This window comes from Diorhabda carinulata, chromosome 6 (genome assembly GCF_026250575.1).
Source record: "Diorhabda carinulata isolate Delta chromosome 6, icDioCari1.1, whole genome shotgun sequence".
NCBI classification, from domain to species: Eukaryota; Metazoa; Arthropoda; class Insecta; order Coleoptera; family Chrysomelidae; genus Diorhabda; species Diorhabda carinulata.
In genome coordinates this window covers 24,857,358-24,880,842 of record NC_079465.1, presented here as the reverse complement: position 1 = coordinate 24,880,842, position 23,485 = coordinate 24,857,358, and the positions used below count along the sequence as shown (strand labels likewise).

Below are 23,485 nucleotides of genomic sequence, written 5' to 3'. Positions count from 1 at the left end.
ATAAAAAAGAAGAAGAATTCAGCTTATTTCGTAGTGATCGTTTAAGATTTTTAAATAATGTTTTGTAGATATTGTACTAAAAATTTTCCGACGAAACTCAATAGTTAGTAGTATATAAATACGTGTCAATTTAAACAACATTGAAATATGTATTTACAGGCTTTAGAAAATATTCAAGTGCAGTCAAAACTACCCCAATCCAAGTAAATGGAAACAACTTACGTAAAGAAGTATTAGAATATAGACACATTTATCCCGAATTCTTACCCGATCCTAAAATTGAATTCAGAAATGCTTTACGGGAAAAACTGGAAAGACACGATATGTTAGCTAGAAGAGCTATTATTAACATTCCCGAATTTTATGTTGGTAATTATTTATGTTAATAATGAAGGATTACAGGTAAGTGATTGAATTTTTATTATTAGGTACAATTATGGCAGTTGAATCATCGGATGAACACTCTCCTGGTAAACCTCACAGATTTGTTGGAATTTGCATACAAAGAAGAGGATGTGGATTAAGAGCAGAATTTATTCTCAGAAATGTTATTGATCATCAGGTTAATAACTTTTATAGTATTATTTATATAGAAAACGTTATGTAAAATAATTTTTTAGGGAGTTGAGATACTTTATAAACTTTATGATCCTTCTATACAAAAAATAGAAATATTAAGATTAGAAAGACGCGTAGATAACGAACTTTTTTACTTAAGAGACGCCCTACCAGAATATTCTACGTTCGATCCAAACATGGAGGTGGAAATATTACCAGAAGGTAATAATTTATAATTAATGTGAATGTATTCAATTTTTATTTAGTTATTTTTTAGGTTCTCCTATTCCTATTAATAAAACAAAAGTGAAACTAAAACCGAGACCATGGTTGGAAAAATGGGAAAGGAAAAACCTTTGGGGTATCCAAGATTTAGAATTGCCGGAAAAATACTATGAAAAGGCCAAAAAAGTTGCTACTCCATGGGAAAAATACGATTTAATGAAAGAATATATGTGAGTATATTTTTTTACAACGGGAATTCAGAAAGTAGGACTACTTTGTGTACAGCTCTTGTTTTTTTATTAACTTTGTTTTTCAGGAGAACTATTCCTGAAGAAGAACAGTATGAAATATATAGTGAAATCGAGCCAAAACTGCAAAAACTTCAAGTACAAGGAAAGAAAATGAAGAAGAGAGTGTTTGTTAGACCAATGAAATTAGCCTAAAAATTTTTTTTCATTCAATTTTAATAATATACCTATTATTAAATAAAATTCGATAATAAAAATCAAATATGGATGTGTTTTAATATATGGTTCTTAATTCCTTCTTAAACATATTGAGATGTTTGTCCCATATACTATTTTTATAAATTGGGGTTTATTTAGTTAAAAGTAGTTTTTTTTTGTTAAAAACAGTTGAAATAACATTTTTTTTGAATTGATTATTTTGCGTTTTTTTTTTTGAAACAATACTTTATTGAATTTCCCAATAAACTAGTAACTAATATAAATGGGTTCAAAAATCAAGTTAGACAAAAAAATACATATTTTATTTAAAAGAATATATCAAATTCTACTAAAGTTGCAACAAAATATCAAATTCTTCACATTTTTATGTCGAAAATTATTACATCAAACATTTTCCTTTACTTCGTATTATCGCGTATTTTCCAGTTGTATCTGTCTGTATAAATTCTTTAGAAAAATTTTTTTTCAAATAATGCAATTTGGTACTATCCTGTAACGCTAATTTCAAATTATTTTAATAACAACTTTATTTTAAATCAAAAAATTCACACAATTTCTCAATATAAGTGAAAATTTTTTTTAAAACTCGATATTATTTTAAATCAAAATATTAACATTCTAGGTATAATTATAAATTTGGCAACGTTACACTTTTATTAACGCATTTCCGATGTTTCGGTCGACGGGATTATTACAGCATTGCCAATGTAGTGAACCGGCCATTTTGAGTGTCTGTACCAATATATTTTTAATTTATTCGTTTATTAAATAGTATTGTTGTGGAATATTGTGTAAAATATAAACCATTTTAGTATGTGCTTCTGTAATTTGCAAAAACAAAGTTCATTTCAGTCCAGATTCTATCTTAAGTTTTTTAGGTAAATTTATATTTTCATTTGACGCCATGTAGTAGACAAACGTTTCAAAGTTATTATTTATTTTTATAATAAATAATTATCAAAAAAACACTTATAATAACTATTTCAAAACAAATTTAGGACAATTCAACGTGAAAAAGATAAAAACTTTGTAATTTTGGAAATTATTAGCATCTATAAACTTTTTTACCAGAAAATTTCAGTACTCGATGATAATTCATTTATTTTTATGAATTTTCGTATTTTGGTAAAAATAATATGATGTATTAAATGTTTTTGTATAAAATACCAATAAAATAAAAATCAACGTGAATAATTGATGGTAATTTTCACTTCACGCGATGATTGTAAACTTTGTTACCATTTCACGTTTCTGGTCGCCTGATACAAACGCGCTCAAATTCTTACTCAACAACGAATTCGCAAAAATTACGTCGAAGGTTAAATAAAAAATGTAAATATTGCAAACACTGTTTATTTTTTTATATAAAATTTAACCGCGTCGATTCACGTTGTAATAAATGCGAAGATTAACTAGAATTTGAATTTCAGTATTAACAAATGTTTTGTAGGATTTTCTTTCGCTTTCCACGTTCTTTTTACTACATATTTGAATAAAATATTATGGACACTTCATTTTACTTATTCTACTATTTTTCCTCTTTTGACAAATATTTATCACACCTAATGTAAGATTAGAGTAAATGTCAATATACTTTGACAGCTGTAGAATAGAAAAGTTGCCCTTGATAATAATAGTTGTCACTGAAGATTTTGTCACACAAGAACTGTCAAATTATTTTAATTTTCAATGGCTAAAATTATACGGGGGGAAATTTAATTACTTAATGAATAATCAATAAAACATTCCATCCGTGTGAGTTATACGAGGGGCGTATAAAAGGAATGAAATAATGTGTAACCTTGATATTAATAGTTGTCATATAAAATGGCGGCACTTCGTACGAAGCTCGTGGATGGTAATATGAGGTATTGTACGAGGGATAGTTAATAAGAAGTGTCAAATTATTCCATGGTCAATGGCTAAAATTATACGAGGAGAGTTATACGAGTGATGTTAAAAAGAAATGAAATAATGAGTCAATGATGTCAGGGGTCCAATTATACGAGGAATTAAGATATTAACCTTGAGATCAATAGTTGTCATATGAGCCTCTGCCAAAAAAATGGCGCCAGTATTGTACGAGTTAATAAGAATAGTCGAATCATTCGGGCGGAGATGAGAAGTAGTGAAAATCAGAAGGTTTCAAATGCAAGTGTTCAATAGATTGATTGGGTCTGCGATATGGATTTTGACGAAAAAAATGATGATTATTAAAAAGTTTTATCTATTTAAAAAATATATTTAAAAAGTACAACACAGTTTCAATTTACATGCCGAATAAAATAAATACAATGAATTGATAAAAATTATGTGAAACTTTTTAATGTACAAATTGAAAAAAAAAAAAATGGATAATTACAATAATTATATCTTAGATTTCATAATAATTTTTTCTCTTTCGGGCAGTTTACTTATTTATTTACAATATATTATAAAATTAATCACTCCACAATACGCTGACCATGCTGTAAAAAAAACCAATGCGGGGGTAAAAAAATAGCAAAATTTGGGACATTCTTTATATAACAATTGAGATTTGAATAAAAGGTTGATCAGCATTTTGGGTCCCTTGAACCACAGTACTTAAAAGGTACTTTCGATTGATCTAATTGGAGCATCACATGATAATATAATGTCAACAAGATGGCGACGCTTCGCATTGAATCTCATAAAAGTGATTATACGAGGGGACCTCAAAATCAACTGACCAACGAGTAGTCGATGATTCTTTGTACGAGGGAAATGATCAAATGCTTTCGATAATCAGCGTTATACGAGGGTAAGATATGGGAAAAACATTTTTGGCCAGGTTTAAGGTTTCAATAAGTAAGTTTTGAACGAAAAAAAAAAAGATAAAATTATACGAGACAGTTGAGAAATATCAAGAGAACGGTTAAAAAAATCGATTGGTTCGAATTATATGAGGAAATTGAAAAATTGCAAACAGAATTTTGACGATTTTAAAGTTTCAATAACGAAAACTATACAAAGCAGCGTCAAGTGAGTTAGAGTTATACGAGGGAAAGTTAAAAAGACGAACAATAAGTACAATCTTCGTTTTTCTACGTGTGAACATGAGATTTTGAAGAAAAAAAATTATAATTTCAAAGAAAATATTTTTCTCCTTTAGAAAAAAAAAATCTGCTCACCTCTAAAATGACATGGACTAACTACCGTTATTATAACTCGATTTATTCGCGGCCATTTGTTGTAACGAATTGATAAAAGCCTTTTGGAATTCGTCTTGGAAACCGGACGCGAAATCGCCGCCTCCTCCTCCTCCTGCACCGCCGCCTCTACTATTAACGTCGTTCCTACCGCCGTGACTGTGATTCGATGTGGTTTTCGAACTGGAAAAACTTTTGTTGTAAGCTATAACAGAAACGGGCGAATTCGACGAATTGTCGTTTTTTACTGGCGAACACGCCAATTTTTGTAAAGCTTTCAAGTTCTCCATAACCATCTGGATGTCTTTCTGACCGTCTCCGTCCGATTTCGAAGTGACTAGAGGAGTGTGCGGTACGTAATCTTGGTGTACGGGGAATACTGGAACGAAAAAAATTATATACAACAAAAAAAAAAACAACAACCACGTGACTTACCGGGCGAATAATGATTTGATGAATTGATATCGTTGGGATTTCTAGAGTACGTTTCTAATAATTTTTTTTTAACGCCTTGGCAGTGAGATGTTGTCGGTATCACAGTCGGGGGATTTTCTTTTTTTTCTTCTCTAGTCGGAAGATTTTTAACTATTACGCCGCTATCGTCCAACATTGAAGATAGATCGTTACTAAAAAATTAGATAAAAAACTATTTAGTTGTTTTTCGGAATCATTTTGGAAAATCTTGCAATTTTATCGGTTTAAATTTAATTATTTACTCACACATTATTTCCACTTTGATAACAATGCGCGGCGGCGTTGGCGGTTCGATGTTTCGTAGCCGAAACGTCGCATCTCGTCGATACGAAATCGCCAACAGGAACGTTAAATTTATTAGTCAAATCCTGAGATACGGTAACGTTCGAATGATATTTTTCATCTTGTAACGGTTTGTAGCAATTCACATCTTTCGATTGATAAACGGTCAAATCGTCCATAGCTACGGATTTCGGCGTATCCGAATAGGGTTTGAACATTTGAAATTTCGATAAATCCGTCGGTTTTTCCACGCATTTCGACGAAACAATCGGTTTTTCCATAGGTTTCGACGAGACGATCGGTTTCTCTATAGGTTTCGACGAGACGATCGGTTTTTCCATAGATTTCGACGTTTTTTCCACGTGCCGGACGAGATCTATCGGGGGGGTGATTACTTCTTGACGGTTGATCGGTTTCTCTTCGGGTTTTTCTTTATCGGGGTAAGTTTGACGGTTTTGTTTATCGGTATACGAATGGGGTTTTTCCTTTTCGGTATTATAAGTATAATCGGGGTGTTTTAGTTTTTCTCCGTAGTTATGACCGACGTATTTACTCGATACATCTTTATCCGTATAAGAACGTTTGTCTTTGTCGAGGTGGTGATGGTGGTGGTGGTGATGGTGTTTATTTTTGTCGTGGTAATGATGATGTTTGTCCTTATTGTGATAAGATTTTCCGGGGTATTTTTCTTTTTCTTCAAAATCTTGTTTGTTTGATCGGATGTTTTCCGAGGTTTTTTCTTTTTCCATATATTGGGGGACAATTTCCTTGTTATTTTCGAATTTTTTTTCCGGTTTAATTTCGTCGGCGTACGGTTTGAACATTTCGTGTGTTTTCGCGTAGATTTTTTTCATTTCTGCATACGGTTTAAAAACTTCGTCGTTCGAATCGATTTTCGATTGGCTCTCGTTCGATTTCGATTGTTCTTCAGTATCGTCGATTTTTTTGTTATCTAAAACGATTTCGTTGTTGTTAACGACTTTGGTGACGGTGATACTATTCGTAATTTCGGTTTTATCCGCATCGTTTTTCCCGTTGGTGATTGGCGTTATGGAAATATTGGAATGTTTCGATGAATCGACGCTGACGTTCGAAGGATTCGATGAAGAAGAAGATCTCGAATGACCCTGCATACTATTGAGTATCTTCTTGATGTTGTTTATATACATCCAATTTTCCGGCCACAGTGGTAAGATGTCCTTTCTAAGGTAATCGACCAGTTGTTCTTCTAATAAACTAGCCTTGTTACCTTCCAGGACGAGACAACGTTTTTTAACACTAACGACATCTTTTAAATGTTTCCTGAAATTGGAAAATCGATAATTATATGGAAAATTATAACGTGCGACTGAAAAAAACATCGCTTCTCATGGAAATTGGATTTCAACCTGAATATGGTACAAAACCTCTCCGACCCCCTCAATACTATAACTTTCGAGGGTACTCTAGAAGGAAGTGTCCGGAAATGGTTCCTTCAGACTCTTAAGGGGGAGTTTCAAGGAGATTTAGGGGTTTCATAGCCATTGAGTTTCATAAAAATTGGCCAAAAATCAATTTCCATAAGGATTGCGCGAGGCCTATTTCGGTTTACTATACAAATGGCGTTATTAACTAGTTCTAGACACAAATAAATGAAAATTCTCGGAAAAATCAAGAAAAAAGTGGAAAATGCAATCAAGCCATCATCAAATTGAGTGTAAACTTCAATAACGCCATCTATTAGACAATACTTTAAACTCGTATCAATAGGCGAAATAGAACAACCTCTTTTTCATATTTATTTACCTATGAATTATTTTGTACTTTATATACTGAAAAAAATTAATTTAATTTCCAAAATATCGAAGTAAAATTAGTTTTTGTTCCAATTTCCGATGATTAAATAATGAAAATGTCAAAGTACATTACAGAAATCTGTAAATTATGTCGAATTTTATATTTTTAATATAGACCAGCTTAAATAGATGGCGCTGGAAATGTTTTCAAATTTCATTTAAAGTCAAAAATACAGTAAATAAATTGAAGAACTTCTAATTTATATAAACGTTTTTCTATGGATTATTTTGTACCCTGTATATCGTCATAAAAAACATTCGATTACCAAAAAATCGATTCTAATTCTAATGCCCTCTATTAATCGATGATTAAATCATAAAACTGTCAAAGTACATTATAGAAATCTGTATATTATGTCGAATTATATATTTTTAGTACAAACTAAAATAGAAAGATGGCAGTGGGATTGAAAAACTGATATGATCATTTTTTTTAACTTACTTAGTTTCTTCGTTCCAACGGAATTTCCTCTTGGGTAATTTGAGATTTTTCCATTCTTCATCATTCTCGTTCTCCTTAGAAAACCTGTACCCGTAAAACGATATTTAATTCAAGAAAAATAATATACGAGGGTCGTTTAAAAATTATTAATCGTTACTTGGAACAGTTAAACGACAAAATCGCAAGTAATAATCAGATATGAACAAGAAAACGTAGTTTTTCCACAGGAACAACGCATTTTCTCACATTTCAGTCGCGAAAATTAGTGAAATTTGTAAAACAATTACTTATTTTCCAGATCTGATATCAGGTGATGTTTTTCTGTTACTTAAATCTGATTTTGCCGATATCATTTATATCGTATTTATATGTTTTGAGCCCGTTTATTTGTGGGACAACGCCTAAGGAACACGTATAGTTCTGTGGTTTCACGTTATTAGATAAAAATGGGATCACTTGACAGGAAGTAAATAATTTCCTTGTTAAAGGACAAAAATCCTTTTCAGTTTTTACTTTACTTTTCGATAAATTTCCATTGATTTTTCTAGTATTTCACCTCCAAACAACACCAAACGAACCCTTATAGTTCTATGGTTCCAAAATATATGGTAACAAATAGTTTTATGGAATAACTGTAACAAAAACAGATAAATCCTCATTTTGAGGACAAAAATCCTTTTCTGCTTTTTATATCTAATACTTTTCAGTAATTTTTTCTCATAATTCACCTACAAAACACTTTAAACGAGCTCGTTTAGTTCTGTGGTTTCATTTTATTTGATAAAAATCAGTTCTATGGAATAACCGCAACAAAAAAACAATCAATTCCCTAATTTTAGGACGAAAATCCTTTTTATTCTTCTTCATTCGAGAAAATTGACTTTACAATGATTTTCCAATCATTTTTTTCCTATAAATCACCTCCAAACAGCACCAAACGAACCCTTATATTTCTATGGTTTTTTTAATGTAATAAAAATAGTTCTACAGAATAGATTGGTGATTTTGTTTTTCATTGTCTCATTAAAATAAATCGATAAGTAGAAATCTAATCAAACGAAACAAGAAAAGAATACAAATTCAGTGAAAAAACTTACTTTTTCTCCATCACTTTCTGACTCTCCTGCCGGAAGTTCTCCTCCAAAGCAGGCATGATGGTATCGATGCAATCCTTCAATTTCGTCTTCAAATTTCTCAACCGTCTTTCGTTATCCTCCAAATCCAACACCCTCGCCCTTCTTATTAACGTGTCTTTAGTGCAATTCACGTACTGCGCGAGGTGTTCGTAAACTTTCACTCTCGACGATTTGGATATGATTCTACTCTTCTTTTCCAAACTGAAAACAAAAAAAATCCACAAATATAAACGACGAAATAATCGAAAAATTATACAGAAAAATAACCAGCACTCAAATAATTATTGATGTCTTTTACGAGGGTATTAAGAAATATTCTGCCACTAATTTTTGTTCTATTAAATTGTCGTCTCCAACTGAAAGAAAAAATCATAGAAATTGTAATTTTCTTACTTCAGTAATAACCCATTGACTTCTTGCGTAAAAAACGCCTTCTTCCCTTCTCCTTTATAATTAATGGCGGCTTCTTTTAATTTCGTAAGTATACCGTCGATATCCCCCGGTAAATTTTCTGGTAACTTCACTATTTCTTCCTTTTCTAACCTACTCAAAGTCGGTTTGTCTTTATCTTTCAATTGAGTATCTAAAACGACATATCCAAGATTTTTTTCATCGAACTATTGGTAACATCGCAATTTTAAAACAATATACGTTTCAGATTAAGTTTTAATGAGATACGGTAATTGAGTTGACAGTATAATATCAGATCATATGTAAACAACGTCGCTACACTTCGTAATTAATATAGAAATTGAAGAAATGTGAAAAATGAGGTTAGGTTGGTCCTTCGACCCGGCTCGAAGGACCAGATTGTGTAATTGTATCGGTGTAATCGTAGTAAACACCAAATTAAGCCTACAGAACTTGATGATTATTAAAAAATGAGAAATTTGAGGAAATTACGAGTTTAAAAAAAGTTTTCTTGCAATTCTGGATGAATCGATTTGATATTAACAACTTAAATCAATTTATAATATTTTTTATATATTCCATGAACTTCTGGGCAATTTACACACCCACAATTGCACTTCGAATCATCCTTAAATCGCTAGTTAATACCTGGCTCGAAAAGAATTTGGAAAATTGATGAAAAAATTGGAAAATATGTGAACACTTAGGTATTTTTATCGCCCTCAATGAGTTTTTATCATTTTATTGGATGAATAAAGTAATAAAATTGATTGTCCGGAACTATTAGGTTGCTTTCACACTCCCAAATGCACCATGTTTGGTCCTTCGAGCCGCTGGTTAATACCCGACTTGAAGGACTATAAAAAGTGATTTTTAAGCGCAGTTGTAGCGCACCCGGTACGCAAAATTTAATAAAATATTGTAAATTAGTTTGAAAACATATATGAATTGGATTTTAGCCCCCAGAATTTAGAAAATTGGTGAAAAAATGGAAATTATAGCCCTAAATGTATTTATATCATTTGATATAGTAAATAAATTATAACTTAAAAAATTTGTAAAGCGCGACAAAATGGTCCAATAACTTTTTTTTGAAAAATGACATTTTTTAGAAAACTTACCGATTTTATTTTGTGTATTATTTACATTATCCTCAGCCGGCGATTTATTTTGCTTGGTATCGAAATCTTCTACCACCTGCTTCAAAACGGATTCTATGGCATCCGTTACACTGGTTATGTTCATGGGTTTTTTGTTTTCTTTCGAGGATTCCTTTTCGATGGTATCCTCCACTGTTTTTAACTCATCCGGTACGGATAAATTGAGATCTTCGCGTTTTTCCCTCAACAAATCTTTAACTGTCTTATTCGGATCTATAGATTTCCGTTTTTTCACCTGAAAATAATTAATCGAACACATTCCACTATTTAAATAAAAAAATTAGAAAACTCACTTGAATTTTTGCTGTACTAAACATTTTTTTCTTGATGGCTTGTTGCATAGAAGTCGTCGGCGATTGTACTTTGAGTTTCTTTTCCTTTTGAGCGGGATTGGCAGTGTCGCTGTCGCTATCAGCTGAAGTTTCCAATATCCTCTTACGATTTTTATTCTTCTGTTTATCCTCACCTGTAAAACTCGTATATTTTCAAAAAAAAACTATAAAATCACACAAAACCGTATAACATAACATCTAACAAATAAATTTACTAACCCTCACTTTCCGACGCAGAAGATGTACCGGAAGAGGAAGAAGCGGAAGTGGAGGCGTCGGAACTAGCCTCGTCATCAGTCTTAAATTCAAGCGCGCCGGAATTTACGTAAAAACCACCATGAAGAGTAGTGACGTTTTTCGGTATAATTTCGTCGTAACCATCGGTATTATCAATAAATGAATCCGATTCGTCGTAACCCATACCAATATCCGCGTAATCATCTTTTCTATCTTTCCTCTTTTTCTTTGTCACCCCGGAGCCCTACAATCAGATTCAATGATACACAGAATGGTTTCATTCCAATTGATATACGATACTCACATATTTTGCTTCCATTTCAAGAGCAATTCTTCTAACATCATCATCATTATCACCGAATGGATCCAGTCCATTTTCTAAACCGTTCGTGTCCTTCACCGGTTTTGTTTTCCTCTAAAAGTATATTAAATCTCACTGATACACTTTATTAAGAATATTTCGTTAAAATATTTGTTTTTGTATCATAATTCTATAAAATCCTTGACACAAATCAATTCAGATAGTAATTTATAACGAATAACCCCGTATATTGTTCAATTTTTATCAACGTTATCAAACAAACAAGTTAAATATATTACTTTTATATTTATATGATATACAAAATACCTACATCATTTGATGCCTGATTATTACTATTTAATATTAAAATGCATCTCAGAATATCTAACGAAAATATAGGTTAGAACATTTCCAAACATAGACGTAGTTAAGAAATTAGAAAATATAGTAATCAAAATGATTTTTGTTTTCATATTAGTTATAAATTTAAACGATATACTATTTTTAACGAACTCTAAAGTGGAACAAAAAAATTTAATATATATATAATTCGGGTTAATAAATACATTTAATTGAAAATAATTTTAGATTATTTTCACCCAAAGCGCCGACTATGTTCGCATATGTGCATGACTCCCGGATAGCGGCGTGACGTTAAAGTTCTAACCTCCTCGTGTTTCTGTTCGCCTGATACAAACGCGCCTAAATCCGATCTCGATGACGAGGTTTTTGCGAAGTTTTTGGATATAAAATAAAATAAACAAATTAATTATTTTCTAAAATAATAATAATGTAATAATGAACGTTACTAATAAGATTTTTTCTATTTTTCTATCTAGTGCCGTAAACGAGTACACGTTTGAATTTACAAGACGTGTTCAAGGTATTTGACGTATTTGTCTCCAAATATAATTTACAAATAAAAAAAACTATAACACTAACATCTTTTGAGCGATGTTTAAATTATAAGGACAAATGGTGGTTTATTCAAAAGTATTGTTGAATAATAACAGCGGAGGTAGTCTATTATTAAATTTTTATTATTTTCTCCCTACTCTCGTTTAAACTTCTAATCAAATTGGAATTTTAGCAAGGAGCGGCTTATTATAATAAAATCTGTTAAAACATCTCAGTACGTACAAGTTATAAATCAATTATACCATTAGTACACGTAACTAATATGTTTATTTAAAACTTATCGAATTTGGTAAACCCACTTTTTATTTGAATATGTAATGAATTAAAATGCATCTAAAGTTCATGAAACTATTGAGAATTACACAATTATTAAAATTTGCTTACACACTTAACACTGATGACCAAATTGTCTGTCCTCACACGTTTGCAGGCTTTACGACGTGGCAACGTCGGGAAAAATGGTTTATTATAATTAAATTATCAAAAGCAATGATATAAATAATGTCATATTATCGACGTTTACAAAAATCAAGCACTTCAATATTTCCTAAAAAAGAATTGTCTGTGCTGTTGTTGCTTAGTGTTCATTGGAGGTGGTAATGCAAATGTTGCAATATCAACTCCAGATTGGTAGGAATAAAAGGACATAAACGTGATCGATCTCTCAGAAGAGCCCTGGGAGGTGGTTTTCAAACTACAATGTCCAAAATAGTCACGTAGACCACAATCTTTTTATACCAAAGAACAATGTAAATATCTATCCGAATTTAAGAATGTACTTTGTGCGGAAGCAACGTTTTTGTTTTTTTTTAATCAAATCTAACTTAAACATGGCGACGTAAATACTAAGCTGATAATTAAAGTGGATTTTAAGATACTAAAAAATCAGTTATTGCAATAAGGTTTTGCAAAGGGGCTAAACCTTCCTCAAGAATTTTTAACGTGACAGCTGTCACCTGATGCCTTTGCTTTGCAAAAACTACAGCAATAACCTTATTTTACTGTATTTATTCGAAATTAAACAGAAATCGAGACCATTTTCTCTCATAACTTACCTTTACAACAGCAGCTAGTTGGTCCTTATAGTTATATTCAGGGCAGTTGTCTTCATTGGATTCGGGTAAAATCACAGATATCCTCACTGTTTTACACAGTTTTTTTATCACTTTGTCATTCACTTTTTGCGGTTCAAGAGTCGTTAGAGCCACACGTTTAATGTCTGACATATTTCATTACAAATTTTCATTAAAACAACACAACCCGGTTTCGCTCCAACATGTTTAAAATACACTACACTCAAACAAGCATACGAATACCAAATTTGAAGCTTTGCGCATATACGAGCGCATTGCATGGCTTTATGAATATAAATGTAGGAATTGTATAAAAAGGTATAGAACTTTGATGTGTTCGACTATGGTAAAATAGATAGCAGCACAAACGAAAATTACGGAAATCTATCAATACATTTACGATTTTTTCGAAAGATACCACCATGAATTTCATATTATTTATTTTAATATTTTTAATAAAGATTTTATATTCTAATTATTGATATGAAAACAGTATATAATATTCAACAAAATAAGTATCAGGGTAAAACTATTTAAAATTATACATTATATATTTAAACAAAGACGTGTATTGTGTATTGCATAGTTATTAGTTATTGAATTTAGTAGTGAAGTAATATTGGTTGCCGGCTTATAAACTATTTCGATATATTTGAACTTAATTTTGAAAGTATCTTATTTTAATTTTCAATTATTTTTTTTAGTTTAAAAATTAGAAAAGAAATAGTATTGAGTTTTATATTTGTGAATGGTTTCAGAATCACAGCGTTCTTGAATGGATTTAATATATTAAATCTGAAAAATTCAGTCGTAATCAATGACTTTATTAAACGCTATATTAATTTTTTATGAAGTAATAAAAAAAACTTTTTGAAAGATCGCTAAATCCATAATCCATTTTCAAACAACCACATTGTAACACATACATAAGTTGAAGATATAAGCGAATTCGGGAAAGCTGGTGGAAAATCTGTCGAAAACCCAGCGAGCCAAAGGCCCATTGACTTATTGTTATTATTCTCATAACACGCTATATTACACCGATAGAAGGAGATAGGGAAAGGAGTCAATTTCTAACATAAACGTAACGGAAGGGTGGCCATAGGACGCCCCCTTTATATAAATAGAACAAAAATAATTTGTTTGAGTAATGTATTGAACGAAAACATATGAAGAAAAATGATATTACGTAGTGGTTAACAACAAATTTTAAAATTCATTATTAAACATACGAGGACCGTTTTGTTTTCAACCTCGGATCGCTCCGTGCAGACGGTACGCGGTAAGTGACTGCGGAGCTCTCGCACTACATACTCCGCCATTTTTGACATTCAGGCGTGATTCGGCGTTGTACTACAGCTACGTAAACATGTTCGCCATTATTCTTCATGAGTGATGGTGTAGTGCGTGATTGGTGTCGTTTATTTATAGCCTATCGGCTATAAATATGAACTTATGCAACCAACAATTCGTTAACTTGCTATTTCGTTGTTAGTTTTGTTATTTTCGTCGATACGCCTATGGAATAAGAATGTGAAAAGAGAGATAGAGATAAACCAGTGGACTCGGCTGAGCCAGCGTTTTGTCACATCAAGAGATATGAGAGGCGACTGCAAGAAATATTATCTTCAGTTGGAATATTATTTGAATTATACCGGCCAGATATCGATATATATATACTGCTACTTTTCTTAACTGGAACCACTTTTTTACGTCGGACTATAGATTTATTTCGAACGAATTGTTTTTATTTTATTTTTTTTTCGGATCACAATACGAGTGGATTGTAAACGTTTATGATCTTGAGATTAGATATCACGTAATGAGGGCGTGTAGTTGTTTATACAGTGAGGAATGAAAGTAATAGATAAATCAATAAATTTTATTTATAACCTTAAAAATAATAAACTAAAACGTCGTATTTTTCGGCTGTGTGGAATTCGCCTTGAAAAGCGTAATATAAAATTTTATTTTCTCCTGCATTAGCGATATTTAATATCTTTCCAAATACGTCACTTCCTTGGTGATTAACTCTTCCTAAATAAACGGTCGAATTGTATAGGAAACCATGAAATTCATTTCCCACTATCACTGGATGATATCGAGGATCGTCGAACAATTTAGGAAATTCGAAGGACATCACTTCTTTCCATTCTAAATGTGTTTCTTCATTAGCTACAAGTATCTATAATAATATAGTAACTTAACGAGTTGAATACTATATTTAATCTACGACTAATGATTATTTATTAATTTCATTATGAAAAATATTAAACTTTTATAATATTAACTTTAATATAATATGGAAAGTGAAGTTTTATATTTTAAAAAAAGTTTTAGACAGTTTTTAACCTTTTTAAAGAAAGTTTTTTTCTAAAATAAGGCAAAAAAGGTTTTCGAGTTACAGGTCATCGATAATACAAACACAAAATATATTGATTTTAGGTAGTGGGTAGTTAGTTCTCTCCGATACTTAATATTGTAAAGACATACCTTCGAAAATCTATTGAAAAAAATAATTTTCCAATTAATAACATATCTAGTTTTTTTTTCTCTTAAATACACCTAATTACCTGTTACCTGTGTTACCTAATTCATGATTCCAACAGAAATTAATGATAATAGATTCTATGATAACGAAGAAAATATACGCCATCTAGTGACAAATACCATTGGAATGTAGAAATAATCTTATATATTAAAAAAATTGATGATTTCTATTCCGAGTTCGTTCAGGCGTTCTACCCAACCGATTTGCTTAATTTTTTTTTTTCAATGAAAGGTATTGATGCACAGATCAGCCATCAACCATCGGATTTCATCTAATTTTCACCATTCTCAAATTATACTCAAATGCGATTTCCCCCTGTACATTACTTATGGGAGTTTTTCACATACACACGTTCTATCCTCAATATCTCAGGTTCTATTCAAGATAGAGACTTCGTTTTGGTTTATGAACATTCACTGAAACACTCTCTTTCTTTTGAGTTTTTGAACATTTAAATCGGTGGAGTTTGAGAGGAGCTAGGCGTGGACATTCAATGTGGAGTTATGGATTTTTGTAGGTTTTTGGCAATTTTTTCTACATTCAAAGATCTATATCTCAAGTTCTAATATAGCTACAGAGTTCGTTTTGGTTTAAGAACACTCGTTAAAACACCTTCTTTCTTTTGAGTTTTTGCACACTTAAATCGGTTGAGTTGGAGAGGAGCTAGGCGCGGACATTCAATGTGGAGTTATGGATTTTTGTAGGTTTTTGGCAATTTTTCTACATTCAAAGATCTATATCTCAGGTTTTAATATAGCGACAGAGTTCGTTTTGGTTTAAGAACACTCGTTGAAACACCTTCTTTCTTTTGAGTTTTTGCACACTTAAATCGGTTGAGTTGGAGAGGAGCTAGGCGCGGACATTCAATGTGGAGTTATGGATTTTTGTAGGTTTTTGGAAATTTTTCTACATTCAAAGATCTATATCTCAGGTTCTAATATAGCGACAGAGTTCGTTTTGGTTTAAGAACACTCGCTGAAACACCTTCTTTCTTTTGAGTTTTTGCACACTTAAATCGGTTGAGTTGGAGAGGAGCTAGGCGCGGACATTCAATGTGGAGTTATGGATTTTTGTAGGTTTTTGGCAATTTTTCTACATTCAAAGATCTATATCTCAGGTTCTGATATAGCTACAGAGTTCGTTTTCATTTAAGAACACTCGATGAAACACCTTCTTTCTTTTGAGTTTTTGAACACTTAAATCGGTTGAGTTGGAGAGGAGCTAGGCGCGGACATTCAATGTGGAGTTATGGATATTTGTAGGTTTTCGGCAATTTTTTCTACATTCAAAGATCTATATCTCAGGTTTTAATATAGCGACAGAGTTCGTTTTGGTTTAAGAACACTCGTTGAAACACCTTCTTTCTTTTGAGTTTTTGCACACTTAAATCGGTTGAGTTGGAGAGGAGCTAGGCGCGGACATTCAATGTGGAGTTATGGATTTTTGTAGGTTTTTGGAAATTTTTCTACATTCAAAGATCTATATCTCAGGTTCTAATATAGCGACAGAGTTCGTTTTGGTTTAAGAACACTCGCTGAAACACCTTCTTTCTTTTGAGTTTTTGCACACTTAAATCGGTTGAGTTGGAGAGGAGCTAGGCGCGGACATTCAATGTGGAGTTATGGATTTTTGTAGGTTTTTGGCAATTTTTCTACATTCAAAGATCTATATCTCAGATTCTAATATAGCTACAGAGTTAGTTTTAATTTGAGAACACTCGCTGAAACACCTTCTTTCTTTTGAGTTTTTGAACACTTAAATCGGTTGAGTTGGAGAGGAGCTAGGCGCGGACATTCAATGTGGAGTTATGGATTTTTGTAGGTTTTTGGCAATTTTTCTACATTCAAAGATCTATATCTCAGGTTCTAATATAGCTACAGAATTCGTACTTTTCTATTATAATGATTTCTGATACTTATTTAAGGGATTCGATGCGAGCGAAGCCGCGGGTAAAAGCTAGTAAATATTGAAATACAAGTAGTTATAACGAACTTTTCGTTTTTGCTTTATATTTAGTTCACTTAAATATGTTGAAAGTATGATAAACATTCTTCATTTTGACATATAGCAGGTACTCTATTCCTTTAGAAACGAACTGTAGTACTTTCAACGTTTTTAATTCATGGTTATTACGAGATTTCTCCAGTGCAGATCAAGAAAAAGTATTTGGCAATCAGCAAAATCAAACTCATTGAGAAATTGATGATAGTAGATTCTATGGAATAGAAGAAGAAAATCTGCGTCATCTAGTGACAGAATTAAAGACAGGTCACCTAAGAATTCTAGCATCGATAAAGGGCTGATCCGTGAAGGGCTTTCACGTTGTTTGGTGGTTGAAAACTGAACAAACAACCTTTGAACAAAATTAGGCTAATCCAGACAGAAAAATTCTAGCATTGATAGAGCTTTTCGAAATGGCCAATCATGGGTCAATAAAGATCTTCCTCAAGCTCGGAATGTATCTTTACTATAGAGATGGTTTCAAGTTATCTCAAGGATCTGAATTGAACATTTTTGGACTCTATGATATTAGGAACATCACTCGTCATTTTTCAGGTAGTATTGCTAACAATAACCAAATGAGAAAAGGGACAGTGTCCCAGAGTCTTACTGGAAAGACAATCCAAGCCTAAGAAGTCCGAGAAACGTTTTTTGATAACCAGTTTTACATTTTATTACTCTTGTTTTGTCCTACACTCTCCCCGTTTTCGTTCTAACAGATTAACACACTGTTTCGACAGATTTACCTTCCCTGTGACAGATTTACCTTCCCTGACAGATCAGTCAGTACTTTAAAGACACTATCCATGACAAATTCTGTCGATAATGTCCTTCAAATATCATCAAACGCTTTGGGAACCGAGAAGAAAACGTCCTGTCCACAATATCTTTTAGATACACCATCATCATCGTTACTTACTTCAATTCCTTCTGTTATTGTATGAGGTTCTCGGTAAACAATCACTTCGATTGATTCGGCTCCATTTTGGAGAACACCGGGGAAGTACCCTTCGGTACTGTTTTCGGTCCATCCATCGGTGAAAGAATCCGTGGCGTAGAACGCCCGACCGATAAATTCGGGATTGTTTTTTGCGTCCGAGCCTCCGGGAACGGCATTATTCGGAATCTCCCCCGTATAGGTTATCCACTGGACATAATCACCTTAAATATATGAAAATAATTCGGTTTAAGAAGTTTTATATAATAGTTGAAACGTGAAATTTAAGATGACGTCATTACTTCTCTATATAATGACTCAATTTGATTTGGACACGTACCTTGGGATGCAAACGTTGTAAAAAAGCAAAAAGTTAATAAAACTACTGATGCCAACATTATAAATAACACTATCATCAATATATGATATTTAAGGCTTTATATCAATATATAAATTAATTAATGTATCTTATCCTATTTGATAATGGTTATTAGTAATCCTAGATAACATATATCATCCTAAGTGACATTTTTATTATGTTAAATAATTATTTCCTGTGTTTAAATACCATAAATTCATCAAAAAATATTATTTACTTTAAAAAATGTAGTTATAAAAATCATTTACGTATACTAAACTTTGCGGTGATCCCTCGTATATTAAGATTTTGTTTTAACGTTAAATTTTTTTCATATAATCGACGAGAAGTATTTGGACTGATATTGTATCAACCGGTTAATCTTTTCGCTCCATTAATGTATCATGTACGTTGGAAAAAAAAATACTTAATCTGGTTTCTTTTCAAAGTCGTTTAACACGCGTCTCTTCTTCTTTTCGAATGTAAACGTAACGTGTATCGTTCACAATCTCTTCCTTAACACTCAGCCTCTTCTGAATTGATCGTTCCAACTGACGAATCCGAGTCTTAAGCCAAGACGTTTCGAACGTTTAGCCTCGATCTACAGGAAATAATTTACTCTAATGTTCATGGGATTTCGAGATTTGATGCTTGTTTATACGATTATTTTGGAAACGGAAATTTAGATTTACATTTTTTTTGGTAAAAAATTTATTTAGAATTAGCGTTATAAGAAATATACCGGGTTGCGCAATTAAGAACGGCAATATATCAGGACCGGATTATATTATAACTTCGGGAAAAACATTATAACAAAAGTGATCTCATGAAATAGAGATTCGAATTTTTTGTTTAAACACCAACATCAAGATTTGGTAGTTTGTTACTACATTTTATTTTTTTTATCGCATTGATGATCTTTTAGTCTATTTTCTAAATATTGCGATGTCTGTCCTATGTAGATAACTTCACAATTAGTACAAGGTTCTTGATATATAATATAATTTCATTTGTTTTTGGGTGTTTAAGATCGTGAATCGAAATTTTTTATTTATATTTTGAATTCGATTTTTTGGTACAGGGTGATCTAAAATCGAAACTATCGAGAAATAAAAATTATCAATATATACAGATTTCAGCATTTCATTTTTACGAGACTAATTTTTTTCTTGAAGCATGAATAGAATTAGCACTTAACTAACAATTTGAAAATCGTAATCGAATGAATTAGAAATGGAAAAACGAGTTTTTTTTACTGATAAATGGCTATTAACCTTTTAAAACTCTATTTGTATGAAAGCGCCCTAACCCTTTATCAAGTCGAAAATGCATTGCTAAATGAAGCAAACAATACCTCGGGGTGGAATAAATTTTAAACTGGTAAAGAATTCTAACAAAAGCTGTCCGTTTAATTGAAATATACCAGTTGCGGTATAAGTAGCAATAATAGCAGCGTGCTGAAAAGGAAACTGGATGCATTATCTTGGAAAATAATGGAACAATTCAACGGGGTACGTAAGACATATCGATATAAGTTTTTAAATACGAAGCACGTCCATTGATTTATTTACAATAATTTGTAAAAACGAAAAAGAAACAACAGAAATAGCTTCACTTATATTGCTGTCACTTTTTTCTGACTAATCGAAATACAGTAGAAATTCGATTATCCGGTCGTCAGTTAAACGGATTCACGATTATCCGGTCTATCAACTGCGACAAATTAAATAATTAATTAATATTGAGTCAAAATGTACTAAAAGTCAAATTTATGCAATCACGAACGCAGGAGCAGCGGGAAATGCAAGTAGATGAAACAGAAGAAAATCTAGACGCGGAAAATGATGTAGGACCATGATGAAGCACTTCAGGCTGTGAAAACAACTCTGAAATGGTTTGAAAAACAAACTTATACTGTGAGTTTATTACAGCTGAAACGAATTTATGCAATCACGAACGCAGGATTAGCGGGAAATGCAAGAAGATGAAACAGAAGAAAATCTAGACGCGGAAAATGATGTAGGACCATGATGAAGCACTTCAGGCTGTGAAAACAACTCTGAAATGGTTTGAAAAACAAACTTATACTGTGAGTTTATTACAGCTGAAACGAATTTATGCAATCACGAACGCAGGATTAGCGGGAAATGCAAGAAGATGAAACAGAAGAAAATCTAGACGCGGAAAATGATGTAGGACCATGATGAAGCACTTCAGGCTGTGAAAACAACTCTGAAATGGTTTGAAAAACAAACTTATACTGTGAGTTTATTACAGCTGAAACGAATTTATGCAATCACGAACGCAGGATTAGCGGGAAATGCAAGAAGATGAAACAGAAGAAAATCTAGACGCGGAAAATGATGTAGGACCATGATGAAGCACTTCAGGCTGTGAAAACAACTCTGAAATGGTTTGAAAAACAAACTTATACTGTGAGTTTATTACAGCTGAAACGAATTTATGCAATCACGAACGCAGGATTAGCGGGAAATGCAAGAAGATGAAACAGAAGAAAATCTAGACGCGGAAAATGATGTAGGACCATGATGAAGCACTTCAGGCTGTGAAAACAACTCTGAAATGGTTTGAAAAACAAACTTATACTGTGAGTTTATTACAGCTGAAACGAATTTATGCAATCACGAACGCAGGATTAGCGGGAAATGCAAGAAGATGAAACAGAAGAAAATCTAGACGCGGAAAATGATGTAGGACCATGATGAAGCACTTCAGGCTGTGAAAACAACTCTAATATGGTTTGAAAAACAAACTTATACTGTGAGTTTATTACAGCTGAAACGAATTTATGCAATCACGAACGCAGGATCAGCGGGAAATTCAAGAAGATGAAACAGAAGAAAATCTAGACGCGGAAAATGATGTAGGACCATGATGAAGCACGTCAGGCTCTGAAAACAACTCTAATATGGTTTGAAAAACAAACTTATACTGTGAGTTTATTACAGCTGAAACGAATTTATGCAATCACGAACGCAGGATCAGCGGGAAATTCAAGAAGATGAAACAGAAGAAAATCTAGACGCGGAAAATGATGTAGGACCATGATGAAGCACGTCAGGCTCTGAAAACAACTCTGAAATGGTTTGAAAAACAAACTTATACTGTGAGTTTATTACAGCTGAAACGAATTTATGCAATCACTAACGCAGGAGCAGCGGGAAATGCAAGTAGATGAAACAGAAGAAAATCTAGTCGCGGAAAATGATGTAGGACCATGATGAAGCACTTCAGGCTGTGAAAACAACTCTGAAATGGTTTGAAAAACAAAGTTATGCTGTGAGATTATTACAGCTGAAACGAATTTATGCAATCACGAACGCAGGATTAGCGGGAAATGCAAGAAGATGAAACAGAAGAAAATCTAGACGCGGAAAATGATGTAGGACCATGATGAAGCACGTCAGGCTCTGAAAACAACTCTGAAATGGTTTGAAAAACAAACTTATACTGTGAGTTTATTACAGCTGAAACGAATTTATGCAATCACGAACGCAGGAGCAGCGGGAAATGCAAGTAGATGAAACAGAAGAAAATCTAGTCGCGGAAAATGATGTAGGACCATGATGAAGCACGTCAGGCTCGGAAAACAACTCTGAAATGGTTTGAAAAACAAACTTATACTGTGAGTTTATTACAGCTGAAATGAATATATGCAATCACGAACGCAGGATTAGCGGGAAATGCAAGAAGATGAAACAGAAGAAAATCTAGTCGCGGAAAATGATGTAGGACCATGATGAAGCACGTCAGGCTCGGAAAACAACTCTGAAATGGTTTGAAAAACAAACTTATACTGTGAGTTTATTACAGCTGAAATGAATATATGCAATCACGAACGCAGGATTAGCGGGAAATGCAAGAAGATGAAACAGAAGAAAATCTAGTCGCGGAAAATGATGTAGGACCATGATGAAGCACGTCAGGCTCGGAAAACAACTCTGAAATGGTTTGAAAAACAAACTTATACTGTGAGTTTATTACAGCTGAAATGAATATATGCAATCACGAACGCAGGATTAGCGGGAAATGCAAGAAGATGAAACAGAAGAAAATCTAGGATGTAGGACCATGATGAAGCACTTCAGGCTTTAAAAACAGCTCTCAAATCGTTTGGAAAACAAACATATACTATGAGTTTACTATAGCTGATACGAATACCAAATACCAAATATTTAAAACTATTTATTAATAAATTTATTTCAGAAAACGAGCTTTCCTTTTTACATTCGATTATCCGGGCTTTCGATTATCCGAATCCCTAACGACAACAAATAGTCCGGTAAATCGAGTTTCCACTGTATCATGAAACTTTACACGTAGTATTTTGAAAGTTGTTACTTCATAAACGTCATTTGGATTTGGCAACCATTAGATTTGACAATGGCAGCCATATTTGGTTTTACATCCTTAGATAAAACTTAATTCTGAATTTAAATGAAAATTATCAGTCCGCTTCGTTATTAACGCCCGCGAAAGTTAAGAATCAGAGCTTTAAAAGTTGGTTGTATGATGATTTGAGGCTCTATTTTAATGTTTCCATTCGAAGTCTAGTTAAAAATAGATTTTCATGTGGTAAAGGCACATTGTAAAATG

The 23,485-nt window shown here is 32.5% G+C and overlaps 3 protein-coding genes across 3 annotated transcripts; 1 reads left to right on the top strand and 2 right to left on the bottom strand.

Annotated features, from left to right (window-relative positions):
* The first annotated feature begins 1 nt into the window (after position 1).
* LOC130895979 (39S ribosomal protein L19, mitochondrial) lies at positions 2 to 1,445 on the top strand. The gene is made up of 6 exons (XM_057803682.1): positions 2 to 103; positions 160 to 369; positions 429 to 562; positions 621 to 780; positions 836 to 1,013; positions 1,100 to 1,445. Exons 1-6 carry the CDS (start codon positions 58 to 60, stop codon positions 1,224 to 1,226), a joined length of 855 nt encoding a protein of 284 aa, XP_057659665.1. The 5' UTR covers positions 2 to 57; the 3' UTR covers positions 1,227 to 1,445.
* Positions 1,446 to 3,471: 2,026 nt separating this feature from the next.
* Positions 3,472 to 13,288, bottom strand: LOC130895976 (ubinuclein-2). Its single transcript, XM_057803679.1, has 12 exons — positions 13,004 to 13,288; positions 11,034 to 11,144; positions 10,712 to 10,973; positions 10,454 to 10,626; positions 10,122 to 10,395; positions 8,983 to 9,172; positions 8,551 to 8,790; positions 7,454 to 7,537; positions 5,141 to 6,478; positions 4,856 to 5,046; positions 4,403 to 4,799; positions 3,472 to 3,718 (listed from the first exon to the last, which is right to left on the bottom strand). The coding sequence occupies exons 1-11, from the start codon at positions 13,172 to 13,174 to the stop codon at positions 4,420 to 4,422; spliced, it is 3,414 nt and encodes a 1,137-aa protein (XP_057659662.1). The 5' UTR covers positions 13,175 to 13,288; the 3' UTR covers positions 3,472 to 3,718; positions 4,403 to 4,419.
* Positions 13,289 to 14,889: 1,601 nt separating this feature from the next.
* Positions 14,890 to 18,931, bottom strand: LOC130895140 (uncharacterized). Its single transcript, XM_057802305.1, has 3 exons — positions 18,851 to 18,931; positions 18,493 to 18,734; positions 14,890 to 15,206 (listed from the first exon to the last, which is right to left on the bottom strand). The coding sequence occupies exons 1-3, from the start codon at positions 18,924 to 18,926 to the stop codon at positions 14,916 to 14,918; spliced, it is 609 nt and encodes a 202-aa protein (XP_057658288.1). The 5' UTR covers positions 18,927 to 18,931; the 3' UTR covers positions 14,890 to 14,915.
* Positions 18,932 to 23,485: the final 4,554 nt, after the last annotated feature.